This window comes from Rattus norvegicus, chromosome 5 (assembly GCF_036323735.1).
Source record: "Rattus norvegicus strain BN/NHsdMcwi chromosome 5, GRCr8, whole genome shotgun sequence".
NCBI classification, from domain to species: Eukaryota; Metazoa; Chordata; class Mammalia; order Rodentia; family Muridae; genus Rattus; species Rattus norvegicus.
The window spans coordinates 43084812-43104598 of NC_086023.1; the positions used below are offsets into that span (position 1 = coordinate 43084812).

At 38.1% G+C, this 19787-nt stretch overlaps 1 protein-coding gene across 3 annotated transcripts in view; it reads left to right on the forward strand.

Moving 5' to 3' along the window:
- Window positions 1–19787, forward strand: part of Mms22l (MMS22-like, DNA repair protein) — a 115990-nt gene that overhangs the window by 90430 nt on the left and 5773 nt on the right. For 2 of the 3 annotated variants that reach the window (NM_001135780.1, XM_063287584.1), the window contains 6 exons: window positions 1565–1713; window positions 2450–2592; window positions 8258–8417; window positions 10314–10483; window positions 13506–13717; window positions 18744–18907. In NM_001135780.1, coding sequence (NP_001129252.1) covers window positions 1565–1713; window positions 2450–2592; window positions 8258–8417; window positions 10314–10483; window positions 13506–13717; window positions 18744–18907 — 998 coding nt within the window. Of the gene's footprint in view, window positions 1–1564; window positions 1714–2449; window positions 2593–8257; window positions 8418–10313; window positions 10484–13505; window positions 13718–15577; window positions 15657–18743; window positions 18908–19787 lie in introns of those variants that run through there. The other variant, XM_039109818.2, reaches the window with a different exon arrangement.

A 19787-nucleotide genomic window follows, 5' to 3' on the forward strand; every position in this document is an offset into this window, starting at 1 on the left:
GGGACCAAAAGAGATTTCTGTGTGTGTGTGTGTGTGTGTGTGTGTTTACATATATGTATGAATATATACTAGTATTTATTTTTAAAATACTTTATTAGTAATATTGAAGAAACTGAAACACAATGTTGTTAATTAGCGCTACGAAAGTTATATAGGTTAATAACTGACTAATTTGTGTTGTATTCTTATAAAGGAAAACTTCAATTTAGAGTTTTTTAAAACTTTTAAAATTCTGATTTACGTCCATTTAAAAAATGGTTTTAAGCCGAACATTAATGTACTCAGGCCGAATCAGTGAGGTCTTTGAGTTTGAGGTCAGCCTGATCTATATAGTAAGTTCCAGGACAGCAAAAACTACATAATGAGACCATATTTCAAAATTAGTTAACTGATTGATTAAACATTGTGTTAGGAGTTGGGGAGACAGCTTAGAGGAAATGGTGTTTGTTGTACGAAATGATGGCATACGTGAGGATTCCAAGTTCCCAGGTAAAAGTGACTCTGTGTAACCCCAGTGCTAGGATACATAAGTAGGCAGACCATAGGAACTTGCTGACCATCCCCACATGGCAAGCACTAGGTAAGAGAACCGGTCTCAAAAACAGTGTGAAAAGGCAATGAAGGAAGACATCCCAGTGAAAGCCTCTGGCTTCTCTACCTGAACACGTCTCTAAACAGAATGAGAAGACGAAGATTGTTTTGATGATGTATAGTGTGATGTTGAAGCTAAAACTATGCCAATCATTTTATCCCCGCAGCCCCTCATAGATTAGAAATTAGACTCAGCTATGTGTTTGGCTTAAGAAAACAGAGGGTTAGGCCATTGAAAGCACACAAGCCTTCCCTTGAGTACATCAGTGTGTGATTGTAGTGTTAGGTAGGTGTTCCCTGTACAAATTAGCTTTACAACTTATGGGGAAGGGCCACAACACCTCAGCCTGCCGAAGCTCAGGGCAAACATAAATCCATCCCTGTGAGTCTTGACACTGATCTTTATGGATTAAAATGCGGGAGTGTGAAGAAAAGAAAGACCAAGGAAGTGTCTTTTACTTCCTGGAAGATAGTGTTTTGGAATTTTGTGTGTGGCAGTCTTTTATGATGAGTGCTTATAAAGTGACTAAGGAAAGGATGAAAACGTGATTGTTCGCTCAGTCAAGAGGCAGAGAGAGATTCGTCCTGAACAGCTTCTGTCATTCCTCGTCTGGTCAGTGCTATTGGTACTGCCATTCTTGTTTGTTTATATTGTTTGGGTTTCACTGCTTACCTATTATATCATTATATTGCCTGCTTATGCCTTCGTGCTCTTTCATGCTTCCTACATTTTTTATTCTTGGCATAAGCCTATAGGTACTCTAACAATAGAACGGGAAAATGAAACATTAGAATATAAGAAGTGAAAACAAAGATGTTTAACGTGTCTTTTGGGTGCATCTGCAGTGCTCATTTTCAGCATGTGTGAAGTACTGTTTGCATCTGAAGTTGCGTGAATGTGTTTCTTGCCAGCTCTCGTCTCTGCATCCCATTGCACTTTGGTTTTTTAATGTTCCTCTCTTTGTTTTTGCAGCACAGTATGTGAAGCACTTTCTCAGTCAAGTTGTGTATCTTTTCAATCCTTAACTATAAGATCGTGGGTCCGTTGTGTTTTGCAAATGTACGTAAAACACCTCTCTGAACCTGATTTGCTGATTGATATGAATCCTGACCAGGTCATGGGTAAGTGTCACATAAGGCATGCAGGCAGTATCTATGGAAAGTTTTTGCTCTCTGGATTAAATACTCTAATATCAAATATTCAAAATAAACTTATAATTAGCTATGTATATACTTAAAATGTACTTCTGCAATCTGTTTCTTTATCGATACTTTATTGTTATTACATATGCCAAATATCCCTACTGCAAAACTAAAAGCATTGGTTTCCTTAGAGCTAAGAACAAAACTTCCTCAGGTGACACGCGGCTTTACCCGTAAGGAAGGTGTTCCCGTACAAGAGAAATCTGAAGCATACTGCGTACCAGAAAAGAAGAATATGTGTCTAGGAATATTAGCTCCATTTTCATGAAATATTTTACTTTTCTGTTTTACTATTAGTTGGTGAATATGATTTGTGCATTTTATAATTTCCATGCAGCTCTGTTTTTTGTGTGACAGCTTTTTTAAAAAAAAAAAACTGTTATTTATGGTCTTTGAAGCTGGCCTGAAAAAGGTTGTACTTTTTGTTTTATATCTTGAATAGATTTTTATACCTCAATAAGGTTTTGGGTTAGGATGATTGTAAGTATGAAAAGCCTAATTTCGTTTTTAATTTTGTGAAAATTTGAGTTTTTGAAACATTTTGAAGGATATATTACAGCATATGTATGTATGTACACTAGTGTACATACAACTTACGTAAGACTTTAAATTTTAATGCATATTTATTAAGTGTGCCATTATCTCATTTTAATAGAAAAAGAGTACATGGAACAGCTGACTGAAATGACAAGATTACTATTTACTCTCTCTGAAGTAAAGAATATCTTCTCAAAGGCTCAAATTGAATATTTGCCCAACCCAGAAGACCCCAAACAAGCACTTATACAGTTCCTTGAGGTATTTTCTTTAATCTTCCAAAATCAATTTTTTCTATAAAATAAATTGTTTAACTTAACAAGTCATTGCTGCTTGCCTGCTATTACAAAATTTTGGAGTAAAGGAAGTGTTGCTATTATGGTTTACTCTAAAGACAGCAGAAAATCCATACGTAATGAATAATAAAAGTAAGGAAGAGCACATGGAAGCTTTGCTTCAAGGCCACCTGAAATAAAATCATGTCTTCTTGTTAGTGTTGGTGGGTTACAATTCACATGCTAACTTTAGTGTAGCCTCTACAATTGTCCAGTGAGTATTTACCGCCCTACAGCAATGCTGGAAATACAAACACCAGCCATTTCATAGTTGGGTCAGAACTTAAAAACCTAATCCATTTCTTTTCATTTTATTTCATAAGAAATTCCATTTAAAATTATAGTTTTGATCATTAACTTTAAAGGAATGTAACATGTGGCAGTGTTTATTTCATCCTAGCTGAAACTTGATGTTTGGATTATTGTGTTTTATATATTATTCACAGCAAAGGTAGGTTTACTGTCCAGCATGTTGATACTTGATGCATGAAAATATGATATTAAGTGTGTGAAAATAATTTCAACTAATAAGCTATTTTTATATTGTTAAGTCAGTTAATTCCATTGATTGCAATAATTTTAAAGACAATTGTATGACAATTAGAGATGTCTGTCTGTCCTAATGACAGCCAATAATAACGTAATAATATGCAGATATGAAATATGCATTTCTGTTGAATATTTTATGTAACTGTTGAGTGAGTCCTGACCAACAGTTTCGGGTCAGAGAAGATGGGCAGTCTTTCTACTAGCAGTTAGATCTCTATTTTAATCCAGGCTAAATGAATTTTATTTTTTAATCAATAAATCAATGATAGGTTTTTGCAAAATGCTGGATAGCATTATCTAGGACTCCTTAGGGATTTGAAAAACCTAAAGTAGTCTTTGATTTAAAAGGAACTTTACTGATCTGAGAATTTAAGTTAGACGAAGGTTAAAATAACGATAGAGTGTTAAATGCTTAATGCTAGTCTGTCAGTAGTGTCATCATTAGGAGAGAATCGGAGTGTCTTGCTGTAAAGTATTTACAATTTATCCCGTGAAGAACAGGATGTTTTTTGTTTTTTGTTTTAAGTAAGTCTGATTTGTCTAGGTAACTTTTTGTGAAAGTTAGCAAAAGTAGTATAAATTATGGTTCACGTTTAGGAGGAATTGAAAGCTGAGAGCATGGCTCCTTAGGAGAGGCTTCGGCTGTCTTCCAGTTCTCATGAACTTGGCACATAGCCACTAGAGCCTGTCAAAGAAAAAGGATGGAAAAGCACAAGATACAGAGGAAAAGGACGTGGGCTGAAATCTGAACACCAAAAAACAAACAAAACAAGACACCCCAAACCCCAAAAGTTTCTGTGAGTCTTTTCCCAGTGAAGTTACCCAGGACATAGGTAAATCTGCAGCAACAGTTTGTGGCAAAACATCAGATTTTTGTTGATTAGAGAACCTTGGCACTCAGTGTCCATGGCCAGATACACTCCCCTTGTCCTACCTACACTTCGTAAATTCCGGACTTGGAGAATGAAGGCAAGAATCCAATATAAAACCTACTGGTTGTAGGTGTGGTAAGCCATTCTTATAAGAGAATCACAGCAAGAAGTCCTCCAAAACTTTAAAGCCCAAAGTACTAACTAAGGCCCATTCTTAGATGTGGGCTTCTTTTTAAAAAAAAAAAAAAAAAATACCAATGTTGGGCTTAATGTGCTTTTTCTACATGGAAATAAAAATGTTATGATGGTATACATATAGTTATCATCAAAGTACTAAGAAACACATTATGGGGCTAGAGAGATGGTGCATTGAGAAAAAGGACTTGGTGCTCTTAAAGAGGCCCCAGGTTTAATTCTGAACACCAACATAGTAGCTAACAGTCAGTTACCTTCAGTTCTGGGGGATTTACTGTTTTTTAGCCTCTGTGAACATTGCACACATTAAATTAAAAAAGAAAAGTATGTGTGTATGTATATGCATATTATAAATATATATAATATGTATATATGATGCATAATATACATCGTTTAAGTAGGGTTTCTATTGCTGTGAAGAGATCAAAGATCATGCCAAGTCTTAAAAAAGGAAAACACTTACTGGGGGCTGTAGTCCATAGTTGTCATGGTGGGGAGCATGGCAGCATGCAGCCACACATGGTGCTGTAGAAGGAGCTAAGAGTCCTCTATCTTCATCTGAAGGCAGCAGAGGGAGACAGTGTACCACACTGGGTGTAGCTTGAGCATAGAAGACTTCAAAGCCATTCCCACAGTTATACATTTTCTCCAAGAAGGCCACATCTACTCCACACCTAATAGTGCCAACCAAATACATATTTTTATATATTTGGAAATGTAGAAATACATGGTTTTTAGTCTAGGAGAAATTAAAGTTAAACATAGTTATTTAGGTACCATAGTCACTAGTATTGAAATACAGTTTATAGACTCCAGTGAGTTACTAATGTCTTCTCATGATGTTCTTTATTCCAAAATTATAATGGCATTTTCACCAATTTTGTGAAAGTGTTAGCATGAACCAGCACTATGGCCTCAGATTATAATGATAGCCATTAAAATTTATACTTTTATAAATTAGAAAAGTAAAGCTAGTTCATTGAGAAATAGTATTAATTAGGGGATGGTATTTAAAAGTTCATGAAATTTCAACCCTTAGCTCATTTTGCAAGTGAAAACGCAGAGTGCACACGAAGGGCTTCACTGTGCCAAAGCAGTGCATTGTGTAAAGAAAGCGCCTGTGAGCACAGTCGCAAGCCGCGCTGACTGCTTTTATCTTGGAGGAAAACTGACAAAGTGTGATTATTCAGACGTGGGCATTGGCAGACATTTCTTTTTTCGGAAATGAATGAAGTAAGTAAGCCTATCACTTCAAAGAAAACAACTGACAGTATCTGTTGCTAATAATGCAGTTCAGGTTTTCAAGAGAATTAAAACTTGGGGAATTTACATGAACCTTCATGAGCTGAGAACTCGCTGATACTTAAAGACTTCTGTGGAAATGGGACGTTATCAGTGTGCATCATTTGTTTCCCAGGATGGAAACATCAACATTGGGAAGCGATATCACTCATTAACTTTACAAATTTCCAGGTGCACTTAGCAACCACTCATAGGTAAAATATTCATTCAGAGTTACTGAATTCTGTTTTATTAATATGGTTTTAGAGCTCATGAGAGTGTCTAGTTTTAGTTACTATTGACCTGTAAGAAATGTCACTTGAAGATTTTGGCATAATATAGATGGAAAGCTTCCTAGTTATTTGAAACAGCATTCAAAATACTTTTTTTTAAGATTTTTTTTTTTTATGTGTATGAGTATACTTCAGACACACCAGAAGAGGGCATGGGATCCCATTCCAGATGGTTGTGACCCACCATGTGGTTGCTGGGAGTTGAACTCAGGACCTCTGGAAGAGCAGTCAGTGCTCTTAACCACTGAGCCTTCTCTCCAGTCCCTCAAAATACTTTTTATAGCTACATGTATTTGTGAGGTTAGACTTTCTTCATTCGATGTGCCCCTACTAAGCCCCTACCATCACTGTCCTCTTTCTCTTTGCATGTCGTATGTCAGAAGTCTATGCTCCCAATTAATAAATATCTTGACCTAAACAATGACAGTTTCAAGGTATTCATGCTTACAGGGGAGCAGTGATCAAGAGCTTGTGAACTTCTGAAGAATGAAATTTTTAAAAAGCAGAAAGCTAAATAAAAAGAAAAGGGTTAGTAAAATACATCTCTTCTCATTCGCCCCCTTCACTGGGTTTCTTCCTTTTCTTCATTCCACGTGACCTCCTTCTGTTATCCTCTCATGGCCCATGCTTCCTTTTTACCTGCTGTAGTTAGGCCTCTTGGAGCTTAATGTCAACTAATTTGAACAGTGCTCTCAACCTGTCATCTTTTATGCAACCTCAACCTTGAGGCAACACAGCCCCTGGCTTTTGTCCTCTGGTTTACCCACTCACTAGGAGCTGGTAAGGAGGATCACATTACTTTGGTGCTATTGTGGTCCCAATGTAGGCCATTGAAATACTTCATGAGTTCATGCTCTGAAAACTTTCGTCCAACTTTCTGATCCATTCTGTATTACCTCATGGTCCTTTCATAGCTTCTTACAACCTGCTTACCCTCACATTCCTCACAAGCTTGTCGGGCTTATTATCTCCTCTTTCTCTTCTGACTGCCTTGCCTCACATTTATGTTGACTACCATTGGTTTGTCTCATCTTTAGCCTCTCAACCACATTTTCCCTGAGTTCTCTCTCCACTAATAACATTACACTAGCTAGCTAGCTGATGCCCATCCTACATGTAGTCACCAAACCCAGACACTCTTGTGGATGCCAAGAAGTGCATGCTGACAGGAGCCTGATATAGCTGTCTCCTAAGAGGCTCTGCCAGGTCCTGACAAATGCAGATGTGTGCAGCCAACCATTGAACTGAGCACAGGGTCCACAATAGAGAAATTAGAGAAAGGACTGTAGTAGCTGAAGGGGTTTGCAACCCCATAGGAAGAACAACAATATCAACCAACCAGATGCCCCAGAGCTCTTGGGGACTAAATTACCAACCAAAAAGTACACATGGACAGACTCATGGCTCCAGCTGCATATGTAGCAGAGGATGGCATTGCCTGGCATCAATAGGAGGTAAGGCCTTGGTCCTGTGAAGGCTCAAGTATAGGGGAATGCCAGGGCAGAGAGGCAAGAAGGAGTGGAGTGGGTCTGTTGGTGGGGAGAACCCTCATAGAAGTAGGGGGAGGGGGAGGGGATAGGGTGTTTCCAGAGGGGAAACTGGGAAAGGGGATAACACTTGGAATGTAAATAAAGAAAATATCCAATAAAAGAAAAGAAAAAGAAAAAGAATATTCTTTAAGCTGTAAATTGTGGAGGGACATCAATTCATATCAGAGCTGAATTGAGAGATTTTACTTTTAAGAATTTGGCAATGCTACTTGCTACTCTTTCTTGTAGGAATCTGGAGATTTGCAGTCATATGAATTATGAACCAACTTGTGTGAAAGCTTTAGCTGACTTTAAGCTTCTTGTCTAGCAGTTTAATGTTTCTTCTCTAACGATTTTGCTGGATTATATGTCCTGTAAATAACTACTAATAAATTGTTTTTCTTTTTTAATTTTTCCATTGGCCTTTAATTATAAAAGGTAAAACTTAACCCTTTTCACCTCAGGTTTTTGGCTTTTTGTTTATTTGGTTGATGTTTTGGGACAGGGTTTTTTGGGTTTTTTTTTGTTTTGTTTTGTTTTTTTGTTTTGTTTTGTTTGTTTTTTTTTGTTTTTTTTTTTTGTTTTGTTTTGTTTTTTCCATTTAGCCCTAGCTGTCCTGGAACTCACTCTGAAGACTGGGCTGACTTCAGAGATCCTCCTGTCTCTGCCTCCTGAGTGCTGGGATTAAAGGCAAGTGCCACCACTGCCTGGCCTGCACTTGTTTTAATGTTTATGAGTCTTTATTGGAACTTTAAGAATGAAGGCCTAAGTATAGACACATGTATACCGAGAAAGAATGAAAAAAATTAGTTTTCAAGGCCTGTATTGTATAAGACTTGGAATGTTTAAACCATGTTTTCCTTTATTTATAGGCTGTTGGTGTGACTTACAGAACTCTCCAGACATTTTCTGATAAATCTGCCATGGTCACTAAGTCCTTAGAATACCTTGGTGAAATATTAAAATACATAAAACCCTATTTGGGGAAAAAAGTTTCCAGTGCAGGGTTGCAGCTGACTTATGGGATAATGGGTATGTATTTCACACATAGTTTTCCTACATTTCCTTAACTCAAGCCAGTGAGATCCAAGGAGAAAGAAATATATAGACCAAATCACTTAACTCTATGAGCAGGCGTAAGAGCATAAAATACAGTGGTTTGCTGAAAAAATTCATGCTGGCCCTCATTTTTTTGCTGTGCTTCTGTTGATACTGATATTAATTATGATAACAGAATATGTGTCCAAGCGAACTGCTGCAAATAGTCCATTTTAGTGCATTGTGAACACCCAAAACCACTAAAGCGAACCTTCTTTGATGTTTACCCACACTTAGCTAGAAGTGAGACCACCAGAAAGCCATCCCTCCCCAAGGTTGTTTCTCTGTTCTCTGCATGAAAGAGGTCCACTGAAGACTTAGTATAAACCAATGATGAGGCTCCAAGTTTTCTCTTTTCAAAAAGAAATCTTTTTATGTTGTTCTATAACGATGAAGTTCATGTTTCTTTAGGAAGTCAGTAATTTGAATGTCTTTGTTGACTAAAACTATGTTGCAAACCAAAAATAGGAACTGAGTAAAAGGAAATGAGAAAGATTTCCTTAGAATTTTTATATAGAATTTAAGTTTGGGGTTTTTTTTCTGTTTGTTTGTTTTTTTGTTTTTCTCTATGACCGAAACCCTGTATTTACTTCCTTTAATCTTGTGAATATATAAATAAAGCTTATTTGGGCTGTCTGAAACCTTTTATCTTTGTTGTGAAAGGTAAAGGAGAACGTGAAGCTGTGGAAATATGGATAATGTAGAAGGCCCTGAAAGCAATATTGCAATTCAGATTACTTCATTTTAGAAAAAGTCAGTGGAGAGATTTTATCAGTTCAGCAGTAAGAGCTACATTCTTATTTTAACTCAAGCTTATGATTTATTAGTCTCTAAGAAAATTTTCTGACATATCCAGATTTAGTTTTTGCCAAGTTAAGTGGGCGATTACAGAAGTATGTCTTGACATTACAGAGTACACGGTAGCTATGTCAAGAGTCACAGAATCCCCTGAGGATTGATGATTTGTGGGTTTTAGGCAAGTCTTTGCTTATGAGGGCTTTTGTTTTTGTTGTTTTGCCTTGAGCTGTTTTTGCAATCGTGTCTGTCGCTCTAGATTCTTCCCATCTGTCCAGGTCTTAAATGTGGGAATGGGTTATATGGCTAGTAAACTACTCATTTGTTCATTAGAAATTAGAACAAGTAACTTGCTGTTTTCTTTACATGAAAGACTTAGAACAGAATGGAGAAAGAACAAGTATAAAGGCTTGATAGCGTGAGCCTGACTCGGTGCGTTAGGGTTGGGATATCATAACCATAGGTGCAGGTGGAAGCACTGAAACTCCATGGCTTATTAGCTTGCCAGTTCCTAACTCAGGATACTGCTCCTCTATTTTTTTAACAAGTCTGCTGGTGGAAGAAATTAAAACTACATTCCTGTTAAAGAGCGTATCTGGGATTCTAATAGTAGTTGAGTGATTTCTGAAAAAGGAGTTGGTACATTGGTAGTACCTCAACTCCCCTTCACGATTGTCTTTCTGGGCTGGGATGGCCTGGTTTGGCTGTGGTGTAGTCTTCTCATTCTTATGTGATATGTCGTTTCTTCGTCTCTGTGTCTTTGTTTATTCCCCCCTTCCCCTTGGTTTCAAGTACACCAGTCACCCTCCAGCGCCCGTCCCTGTACTCCCGTCGGCTTGGCTTTTGCTGTTTCATCTCGTTTCAGTGAAGAGTGGAATGGGTGCCTTGGTGTTAGTCTTTTCACTGCTGATCTGTGGAGACTTTCCTGCTGTCTATTTTGACTTGTTTCTATGATAAAATAAGTTTTTTTAAAGAGTAAGAAAATATTCTGGTTAGGAGATAATTGTAACTGAAGTTGCTTCTCTTCTTTCTTAGGAATTCTTGTTAAATCATGGGCACAAATCTTCGCCACCTCTAAAGCACAGAAATTACTGTTTCGGATAATAGACTGTTTATTGCTGCCACATACAGTGTTACAGCAAGACAAGGAGTTGCCTGTACCCATGTTGACTGCAATTCAGAAGACTCTTCCTCTGTATCTACAGGTACGCCTAGTGTGGAAACTGCCTCAAAGCAGAGTCTGAAATACAGACATTTTAATCCCAAAAATACCTACTTCTATGAGGCACAACCATTGAAAAAGGTTTAAATGACTTTGGGGTTGTCTTGGAAACCGAGGTGAGAGAAGCAAATTTTCAAGAAGCTTGAGGTGGGAAAGAGGGCAAAGAGCTCAACAGTATTGAGAAATTCACTCAGTATTTTCTTTTGACGTCATAGTTCTGTGATAAGCAGACTGGGGTAGAAGAGACAGGAAAGGCAGCATCACAGAACACGGGCTGTGAAGGGTAGGATGTCTAGGAGTCAGAGGGCCACCATTCCTGTCAGAGTAGCTGTTTGCTTCTACTGCTGTAAGAAACACCAAAGCAAGTTGGGTAGAAAAGGGTTTGTTCAGCTTACATTTCCACACTGCTACTCATCACTAAGGGAAGTCAGGAACTCACACAGGGCTGGAGCCTGAATATGGGAGCTGATAAAGGCCATGGAGGGTGCTGCTTACTGGCTTGTTTTATATGACTTGCTCAGCCTGCTTTCTTATAGAACCAGGACCACTAGCCCAGGGATGGAACCATCCAAAATAGGCTAGGCCCTCATTCATCAGTCACTAACTTAAGAAAATGCCTTATAGGATTGCCTACAGCCAGATCTCATGGAATTATTTCCTCAGCTGAGCCTCCCTCCGCTCTGATAACTCTAACTTGGGTCAAGTTGACACACAAAACCAGCCAGTACTGGAACCAAGATAAAGGAAAGAGCTTTAAGAAAATGGGAGAGGGAGGAACAGAGAAAGAAGATAACATTTGAAATGTAAATACATAAACTATCCAATAAAAAGAGCAAGCAAGCTAGATGGTGTTGTTGTGGCTGGAAAATGATGTTGGAAGAGACTTGTGATAAAGGGTTTTCTATTCAACGCCAAAAATTTGGACTTCATCTCACACATAGGAATTGCTGGGAGATTAGGAGCAGAGAAGGTCTACTTGTGTTTGAGAAAAGTGATCCTGATGTGGGAGTTAGATTGTGACTCAGGAGGCAGTGTTTAGTTTATTGAAATCCTAGAAGGCAGTGAGATTAGAGCCTGTGTGGATATTAGAAACTCTGATGAGGTCTGATTAAAAGTGTATGCTAAATTTGGTGGAAAACCAGAAATGACTGCTTCCTACACTAATCTGGTAGAGTCTAGAATGTGGTGCTGGTAACGAAACTGGGGGATTTTAGAGAAGCAGCAGTAAAGATAAAAATTGTGTTGTTGTTTTGGTTTGGGGGCTTTTGTTGGTTTGTTTGTTTTGGTTTTTTATTTTCACTAGACAAGGTGGAACATACTGTTAATGCCAGGACCCATGAGTTCTGAGTCAGGCTGGAATACATAGAGAAAAAGTTGCCTTTTTAGGAGCTTTAGTTTGAAATGATATGAAATGTGTAACTAATGATGTCCCATGGGCAGTCTGAAATACTGATCAATTTCATTAGTGTGCAATACTGGAAGTTAGACCTTTCTAAATTTTGAGGTTCCCCAAAGAAGCTGAGGTGAAAGGGGGGCAGGTTTTCATTAGCTAACATGTGGTCTCTTCTATGGTGGATTTTTTTTTTTTTAAAGCAAAGTTTTGAGATTTCTGAGAAGTTTTAAGCTGCTTCTAGCTAAGTGTTTATGTCAGGATTTAAGTCAAGGTTTATTGTGTCATCAAGCAGAGAGACAGAAGGAACAGAGTATGGCAGTCAGTCACATGGAGGGACAGATAGCTGTATGGAGCAGAGTTGTGAGTACCAGGAAAGTCTGGGTGTTAGTTCTACATGGTCCTCTTAAACCTAGTTTACTTGTAAGAATTGGTAACTGCTTCTTAAGTAATAAATTGAGACTTTTGTAGAGCTACCCACTTGACAGAACTATCAGGAAACTGATGTTCAGTTGTTAACAACCTGTCCTCCTGGGTCTATGGGATCCATCGCCCGTCATCTTCCCGCTCTGCATTTTCCTTAAACACAGCACTTGAGAGACTTGGCGAGCTGGCACCACCGTGGCTCATTTAGTTGTGTTCTTGCCAGTATTTCAACAGCTCTGCACTGTTTTCACTACGAATGAACTTGTAGAGTTTGCTACTGGATAAGCATCCAACTCTGGCTGCACTGCAATCCTAACAAACATGCAGAAAAGTCCTTCTTTTTCTGAGGGAATGGATTCAGTCATGTCTAAGAATTACATACTGTTAGGAGAGTATCTTGCCAGCTTGCATGCACATGGAAGGATTTTACCGGTACACATGCAGCAAGATACTGTGAGTTCTTTTGACTTCCTTTAAGATCTTAATTTCTCTGAACCTCAGATTCCTCAACTACAAATTGAAATGAAACAATGAGTATAAAGCACTTGGTACAGTGTCACATAGGAAAGATGTCCAAGTCCAAGCATCTAAATCATTTAAAAAAATGATTCTAATCATTATATGATTATTTTTTAGCTTAAATGCTATGCTCTTAGCCAAAATAACTGAATGATGACTAACTGCCTTCCACCTGTCTGTCCCTCTGTGGAATTGGCAGTCTAAGCTCTGTGGGGTGGGCCTTTATACTTTTACCTCCCTCCTTGATGACAAGCTTGAGTTATAATTTTAAAAAAGATTTTAAAAGAGACTGATGACAGGTGTATTTTATAATTCAGTAATGGCATGGATATGTAGTTGATGATCACGGTGGTCAAGTGTTTGTGCAGGAGGAAGAGAGGAAGAAACGCATTCCCCAGCTCTTCCTTTATGTTTGCCTTAACTTCCTTTGATTATGCTCCTAAAATACATATGCTCGGTTAGATTCCACACCATATGTATTATCCAAAGTCAGCTTGAGAAGGGAGCGGTGTGTCTTACCTATTCATGATGCCAGAAGTCCTACTCGATGGTGAGAAGGTACAATTTTTACCATGAATATTAATGCTGGAGAACATGGTAGTAAATTCTTAAACACTATTTGAAACTTTGCCTCTTAGTGTTTTCCTTTTCCTTATTTTCCCTTGTATAGGGCATATGTGCTGTGTGCTGCCAGTCTCAAAATCCAAACGCCTACTTGAATCAGTTGCTAAGGAATGTCATTGAGCAGTATATAGGGCGGTTTCTCCCAGCCTCACCCAGTGTTTCGGATCTTGGACAGCATCCTGTTCTGTTGGCACTGAGAAGCCCTGCCTCTGTTCCGTGGATGATGCCTTTAAGAAAGCACATTGTCCATGCCATCAGGTACATATAATTATTACAAAGAGGTGTATGTAGAAGTTACTAATATCAAAAAATAATTCACAGTATCTCAAAAATATTAGTGTCTCCAGCAGTGTGGTAGCTTAGAAACAGTTTTCCCCAGGAAACATTAAGAATGTGTTGCACCAAGAAGGAAGAAAAGGAAACAAGCCAAGGTAATTATATCTTAATTTCAATAATGATATATTTAAAAGTTTGTTTCTTATTTCTGTCTAGTATTCCACACATAGCTATTATAACTATTTGCTCATTTTCCTACTGAAGACGTATCTGTCTCTTCCTAATTTTATCTTATTCCTTCTAGGAATAACATTTATATAAAGTTAACAGAGCATTTATATAAAGCCTTTATGTGAGCATGCATTATCATCTCTGGGAAGAATGACAGGAGAGTGACTGTTAGTCACTGTGACAGCTACATATCTCAAGAGTCTACCAGAATATTTTCGATAGCTCCTGTATGCTTTAGATTGAACTTTTTTTTTTAAATATATTTGCTTTTAAAGTTATGTCAATTTTCACTATGTATCTGTTACTTTCCTTATATACATCACTAAAGATACATTTATATGGGCTGGAATGACAGCTTAGGGGTTAAGAATACTGACTGCTCTTCCAGAGGACCAGGGTTCAATTCCCAGCACCCACAGGGCAGCTCACAGCTATCTGTAACTCCAGTTCCAGGGGATTAACACCCTTATACAAACATACATGCAGACAAAACAGCAGTGTGCATGGGATAAAAATAAGAATTTTAGAAAGAAAAAGAGACAATTACTTAAAGATGTATTTTTATCCTTTTCATTGCAATAGATTATAGCATGTAGCAATTACTTTATGAATGATAACTGAAAACATGAATGCTGATAGCAATATGAAATGGGCTTTTATCATTAGTTTACTGATTGTCTTAATTGTTTTATTTCCTGTTTTGTAATAACATTTTCTGTAAAATATCCGCTATCAAGTGTGGCCTTATCAACCCAGAGGACAGGCCAACGCCTCCTTTTGAGCCCTGAGCACTATAGGAATGCTAATATTGACACAGTGATTTCACAAGGATCATGGAGACAGGGACCAGAAGCTCACCGTAGACCTAGCTGTCACTTCTTCTCACTAAGCTCATACAACCCCAGGAAGGCCAGCTTAACAGCATCACACTACTCTGAGTCCTGATTGTTACCATTCTTCATGGAGGCTACTTGAGTGTAGCTATGATTGGTTATGTGGGCATAGCTTCCATTTTTGTGGTGTTTCAACAAATGCATATTTTAGGTATGATTTTTCCCCACCTCTGTACTGTCACTTGTAGAATCCCTGATACAGCAACTTAGTGTCCTTGGCGTCAGGTCATACCTTGACCTTGTTCTGTATGACAAACAGTGAAAGGAGCACAGGATTAGATAATTCACTGCTACGTGGTATTCTCCAGTTCCTCAGCATTGAACAGTGACAAACGTGTACACCTTTCTTGGCAATTACCAAGACATAAGACTGTCTCTCTTCAGTCTTATTCTCGATGACCTGCTAGTGCAATATGCGATTCCCAACTGCATAACTTAAGGTCTGCGTGTAGAGAGATTGATGCTTCCTTAGAAATGACTGTTGTGAAGAAAGTGTGAGGATTTTACTGAAGTGGAAGGTGATCATAAAGCAGATCATTTTGAGTTACTCTAGAGAACCTGCATTCAAAGAAAGGAATCATTGTATTTGCTCGATAAAATAACTTTAGCTGTCTTGGGGATAAAGTTAGCCTCCACTGAGAAGATAGGAAGAATGTTTCTAGAATATGGTCAATATCTGGGCTTTCTTTTCTTGATTTTGGGTCTTTGAACTAACAAGAAAGGTACAGTCTGATCAGACTGGGCTCGGGTGCAGGTCACACAGAAGTACGTGTCATTCCACTTGAAATAATGCAGAGGTGAGTGGAAATGTTCAGCCCCAACCTTTACTCCGTTTGTCAGCAAATTAACTTAGTCTGTTTAAAAGATTGGTTTATTTTATGTCACATATGTATTTGAGTGTTTTGCCTGCATGAAGGGAATCATACAACTTGCAGGCCTGGTGCCTGTAGAAGCTAAAAAAAGGCATCGTATCCCCTACAACTGGAGTTTTGTGTGGTTGTGAGCCATCATGGGACCCAGGGAACCCAACTCAGATCCTGTGGACCTGAAACAGGTGCTCTCACCTGCTGAGACGCCTCTCTAGCCTTAACTTGGTAGGATGGTTTCTGTTTGTTCTAACTAACCTTTTTCCCATAACAGAACATTCAGTGATAGAAATTATCTTCCCTTTGTCTTCATGCAGTATTTAATAGTATACTATCTTTTAAACTTTTGGGATTCTACAGTAATATAGATTAATGGTATCTAGTATTATTTAAGTTTCTGTTTTCCAGTGTTATAACTTTGCACTTCTGTCTCTGTATCTGCCTTTCTCTGTCTCTCTCTCTCTGTTGGCGGGTGGGGGTCCCCTTCATGGGAAGGCCGGAGGCAAAGAAGTCATGTTTTGGTCATCTTTCCTTCTTTGATACATAGTGTCCCACTGACTTAGATTGCCCAGGAGGGCAATCCACCCCAGAGGTCATCCCTCTGTAGTAATGATATCCATTACAGTACATACATACATGCATTACATTACATACATACATACACACATATACATACATAAATACAATACAATACAGTACAATATAAGCAGCCATGTCAGAGTTTTTATTTCTGTTTTGGGGATTGAACTCAGGCCCTTATGATTACAGTGTAAGTAAATGCTTTACTGACTGAGCTGCCTCCCCAGCCTTGACCTGATCTTCTTGATGATCAGATGTAAATACAGAGTTCTGTTTCTCTTGTATTCCCAGAGTCATGTTACTCGGAAGCTGTGTGGTTCATTTCACATTTCTATTATCACCCTGCATTATGGTCATTGCTGTATCTAGTATTTGTTCTTTAAAAAAAGAAAAGCTCTCTTCCCTCTCTTATGTTTTCATTTTATGGGTTGGGTTGTTTTTATGTTTTTGTTTTTTGGTTTTTGTTTGCTTGTTTGTTTAGTACAAGTTCTCAGGGTCATCGTACCTGGCCTGGAACTCAAAAAAGATCCACTAGTTTCTGCCTCCCAACTACTAGGATTAAAGGTGTGCACCACCAAGGCCAGCCAGATTAATTTTGACACTTCTCTGCCCTCCAGAGGGATGTATAATATGATGTCCTCAAGCTACCCAATTTGTCAGTTATCTTTTCTGGTGATAGTGTCCCTGTCCTACACATGTCCTTCAAACCCATGACCATGGTTTGGTTATTGCTCTTCAAGATGCTTTATACTTCCCTGCATTGAAGCTTTGTCCCTGCCACTTACTTCATTAGAAAGCCATCCCTGGACTCAATCCTGTTTGTTCTTTATAAACCTGCACTAATACCACAGGGTAGCATATGACCCAGTTTTCAGGTTCTGAATAATTTTTGCCTTGGTTGGATCTTCATTGCCATCAAGATTATAATAATCTGTTATGGTGTTTGAGGCACTGCCTACTTTTAATATTAAATTCCATGACAAATGGGAGAGTTGAGTTCAAATCCCTATCACCAAGTTAAGCCCCTTGCTTAGAATCTCAACTAGGTTCCCAGCTTTCTGTTGTCCTTCATGTCTAGCGAAGGATGGTCTTATTCTTTTCCACAGTAGGTTCTAGTTGACTAGAAATGTGTGTGGTGTTTGGTTTTATTCAGCAGAATTAGGGGTGGGTTCCTGTGGCTCCTCTGGTCTGTACTTTTCTATTGTGGGATCCATTGGAGTTAAGTTTCTTGCTCAGAATTCCTGTTGATTCTGTCCTTGTCAAAGCACTACTCACATGAATTAAAATCACTTTTTTTTTTTTTTTAGTATGGTCATATCTAACTTCTTCACTAGATAATGAGTCTATGGTTTGTACTTTTTCACATAATTGTATGTGCTTATTTTTAATTTGCATCTGCTGTCCAGTATGTGCCAAATAAATGTTTATTTTGGGGCATTAGTAATTCAGCAGTGCATAGAACAAAACAAACACTCCCTCAGAGAGTGGCTGTACTATCCTAGGACTGTACTATCCTAGGTTTTGTGAGCGTCACTGTGGATGTGGACCATAAGTGATTCTGAAGTATAGTTCCTTGAATGAGTTTATAAGCCCTAGAATTTACTGGGTCTCCTGCTGTATACTGCTAGTTTCCAAACAAGTATGTATGTGCAGTTTGGACTGAGTAGTGTTTGGGCTTTGGCTTTGGGAATGTCTCTCAGTGGTAGGGCCTAACTTGCCCTCCTTGTACAAGTGCTAAGATCATCTGCAAGCAGGGCGGGGGTTAAATAATATTTGATCAACTCTCATAATGTCTAGATTTTTTTCCAAAGAAATGCAACAATTGTCATGCTTATTCATTTTCTGAGCAGTGACCAGAACTGGTTTTAGGCAGTTAAGTGTAAAGCTGAGACAAAGAGGGTGTTATCCTTAAAACCTCTTTTGAATTTTAATGTTACAATTTTTGTACCCTGAGAGATGATATTCAATCTGAAGTTAGTTCTCTAAATTCCTACTGGGAAAAAAAGAAAGGTAAAGCAAGAACTGGAAGCTAATTCCTACTATAGTCCTTTTATTTATTTAGAAATATAAGACCCCGCTAAATTCTAAATAAATAAATGTGAGGGGAGATTTATTTATGCAAATTTGACGTTAGAGACAGACCTGGTAAGGGATGAGACATCCATGAGAAAAAGAGAAAACAAGTTAGAAATTAGGTTTGGTAAATACATTTTAAAACTAAGTTACTTTAAGTTTTGTTTATATCTCTACTAGCTCTCAGAGCACATAACACACCAAAATGATCTTTAAAGTTAACATGATAGACTACATACATTGTTTTTTAGAAACATACTTTATTTAAGGAATAATTTTATAGTATCTTTAACATAAATGGCATTTGATTCTACTCAATAGAGCTTTAAATAGAAGAAAAATAAAATAAAATTTGTTTTTCTTCAGGAAATCCTATCTTGAGTTTAAAGGGTCCTCACCCCCTCCTCGATTAGCATCCGTATTGGCCTTCATCCTCCAGCTCTTCAAGGATACCACATTGGGTGTTTGTGACCTTGAACTGCTCCTTCCTGGAGTCTTAAAGTGTTTGGTGTTGGTAAATGAACCCCAAGGTTAGTTTCATCAGTCTTGATTTTTGTCAGCATTTTCTGTGTACAAGCTAAGCAATGATTTTTTTCTCATGGATTAAATTGATAGTTATTAAAGGTACAGGTTATTTTCCATCCCTTGGTATTTATCATGGCTAAAGAATCAAGTATTGACAGTAGCTGGAGTGAGGTATGGGGAAAAGAATCAAATATGGACACAGTTCAGCCTATTTTATTTAGAGTTTTGTTTTCCCCCCTCTTCCTTGAGGTAAGTAGTTTATGGGGTATTTTCTTTGATTAGGCTTTTTAGCTCCTCAAAAAAAAAAAAAAAAAAAGAAGTCTGCAGGCTTCCAGTGATATCACATGAGACTTATCAAATATCAGGTGGTGGGAGGTCAGTCTCTTCTCTTTAGTTGTCTGCTAGGATATCCAAGCAATTTGGGACAAACCTGGGAAGCACCTTTGGTTCCAGTTCCTTTTCTCTGGGTATCATCAGCCTTAATTTGCATGATCACTCTAAACTGTGATCTTTAATCCCCCTGTGACATGTTTTGATAAGCAGTTTAGGCCTCTGTTCCTTGTTTTTTGTGAACAGTGTGTGTGTGTGTGTGTGTGTGTGTGTGTGTGTGTGTGTGTGTGTGTGTGTGTGTGTGTTGTTACAATGTGATTGTCTTCTAATCTCTAAGGTAAGTTTGAGTTTGCAAGGGACCCTGAGGGATCTGAGGGCAGTCCCCAAAGTAGTGACGGAAAGCTCAAATATATCTCACATGTTCTGTCTTTTCTCAAAAATTTTAATAATTTCACTTAAATATACACTTATTTCAGTGTTTATAGTATTCCTGACTGCTCTTAGTCTGAGTCAGGAAAGAGTTCTGTTACACTTCCGGGTTGTGCTGTCGGTTGG